This window comes from Coffea eugenioides, chromosome 10 (genome assembly GCF_003713205.1).
Source record: "Coffea eugenioides isolate CCC68of chromosome 10, Ceug_1.0, whole genome shotgun sequence".
NCBI classification, from domain to species: domain Eukaryota; kingdom Viridiplantae; phylum Streptophyta; class Magnoliopsida; order Gentianales; family Rubiaceae; genus Coffea; species Coffea eugenioides.
Genome location: NC_040044.1, coordinates 1,683,425 through 1,685,458, shown reverse-complemented (window position 1 = coordinate 1,685,458; position 2,034 = coordinate 1,683,425). Strand labels below are relative to the sequence as shown.

The following is a 2,034-nucleotide window of genomic DNA, read 5'->3' as shown; positions in this document are numbered from 1 at the left end:
AGCACGGTCTTTATTTATTTATTGATTATGAATTTATACAAATATGAATAATTTAAATATATATAAACACATAATATAATCCAAATAGGATTCAGTATGGGTAAAACCCAAATAACCCACAATCCATTAATTCTCTTCAATTAGGCATGCTACGTAAGAGTGAGAAACACTGTGATTAAAATAACTACCTTTATATATATATATATATATATATATATATATATATGCGCACTTGCACGTCTACTTTAGCCTTGGGGCTTAATTTTTTTGTTTGCATGAGTTCTTTTTTTTTTTTTTCAATAAAAAGTTTGTGCAAATTCGATTCTGATCATCAATAAGGACTGGAGAGTATGTTCAATCGAAGCTAAAATTCAAACACATGACTTTTATTAAAAGAATAATCCGACCTTACCAACTGACCGACATACATTGGTTCATGAGTCCTTTTGTTATAGGACAAATTATTCATTTGGCCCTTGAACTTTTAGTTCAAGTAAAATTAAACCCCTTAACTATTTTTGGGCAACTTTTAGCCCTCAAACTTGTAAAATTGTGCACCGGTGACCCTTTTGACCAGTTTATCCGGTTTTGCAACCCTTTTGACCATTTTGCAACCGGAAAGCTAATTCACACGAATGGCAGTAATCTGAGTGGGAGGGCATTTTTGTCCGCATATTCTAAGCAAAAAGGGAACAACTCCTCCCTGTTGTGATGAAGCGCCCAGCAGGGGAACCACCCTAAAAGAGGATTTTTGCAACTGAATGCCTACGTGCCGAACTGCCACCTCCATGGCCATCTTGACCACGGCCTTCATTGTGTGACTGATTCGTATGGCCTTTGCTCTTGAATTTTGCACCTACGTTCCTACCAACAAAGACTCCAACTTTTACTGTTGTATACAAGCCAACTGTAATTGCTAAAGGCCGTACAGCCCAGTGAAAATCCTCAGCATGCTGGTACTTCTCCACTACTCCAGGACATGTATTGAAAGAGACAAGCTCCACTTCAGCTGGATCTGCCAAGAAACTTTTACATTCTCCCCCAATTACAAGTATTGCTGGGAATTTCACAATGAGGCACCCATTTGGAAGTATTTGAGAAATTCTTCCAGTTGCCCACATACCTCTGCCTTTACGAGGCCACTCAAAGCGGGGATTCACAATACTTGCCTTCAACCTCACAAACTGCCCCACAAAATACGGCTCTGCCATTTGGAGATCAGAAGGATGTCCTTTCCACAAAGTTTGTAGCCTTAAGAAACCAACAGCAACATCTCCATCACGTTGTATGAAGTGTAGAATACGCACAGATAAGTGTTCTTCATTTTCCTTAATCAAGCGGACCCAATCCCCAGCAGCAAATCCAAATGTAACCCTTTCAAGAGTTGAAACGTTCAACGTAAGAGGGTTTGGCAAACTAGGGATTCGCACAAGAACATATCCATCTTGATCAGTGTCCTTCTCCAAGCCAACTACAGTTCCTTCTGTTACAGCCATTGTCTGAGTACTGCAAGAATTTACTGCCTTCCGTGAACGCACTATGTCACCAACTTGAAGGTGATCTTTTGAGAGAGACCATAAGGCATAACTCTTACAAGTTGACTTGTCCAAGAGAAGTGTGCTCTGAGGACCGCTCCAGTCCCCTTCAATAGTAGCAACATTCAGAGATCTGCAAGCATCCGCTCCTCTGTTTCTCTTAATTTTGCCTTCAACTTGGCAGCTTTTGCCTCGGATCTTGCTGCTGCAGTTTCAAATTCCTCTTTTTGCTTTTCTGTTGCATTGATCCGCCTTAGAAGGCCTGGTATCAACTCAATAGAACGACGGCACATCTCGTCGTCAATCCAATTCCAATACCCACAGCCACCAACTTCTTCTGAGCAAACGACATACCTTCTCCCTGGATTTCTATCAGTCCAAGAAGTAATCATCTTCGTGATTTTACCGCAAGGACAAATAGGAAGCACAGGGCTACGATATTTGCGCATTTTTTCTTCCATTCACTTCACTTTACCTTCTTCCCTTTTTCTTGTTTCTT

At 40.5% G+C, this 2,034-nt stretch overlaps 1 protein-coding gene across 1 annotated transcript; it reads right to left on the bottom strand.

Annotated features, from left to right (window-relative positions):
- Window positions 1–737: 737 nt before the first annotated feature.
- LOC113749189 (E3 ubiquitin-protein ligase KEG-like) lies at window positions 738–1,496 on the bottom strand. Its single transcript, XM_027292863.1, has one exon. It carries the CDS (start codon window positions 1,494–1,496, stop codon window positions 738–740), a length of 759 nt encoding a protein of 252 aa, XP_027148664.1.
- Between the last annotated feature and the right edge of the window lie 538 nt (window positions 1,497–2,034).

Excerpts from the sequence above, each read along its gene's own strand:
- LOC113749189 (XM_027292863.1), bottom strand. The coding sequence starts at position 1,496 with ATGGCTGTAACAGAAGGAACTGTAGTTGGCTTGGAGAAGGACACTGAT.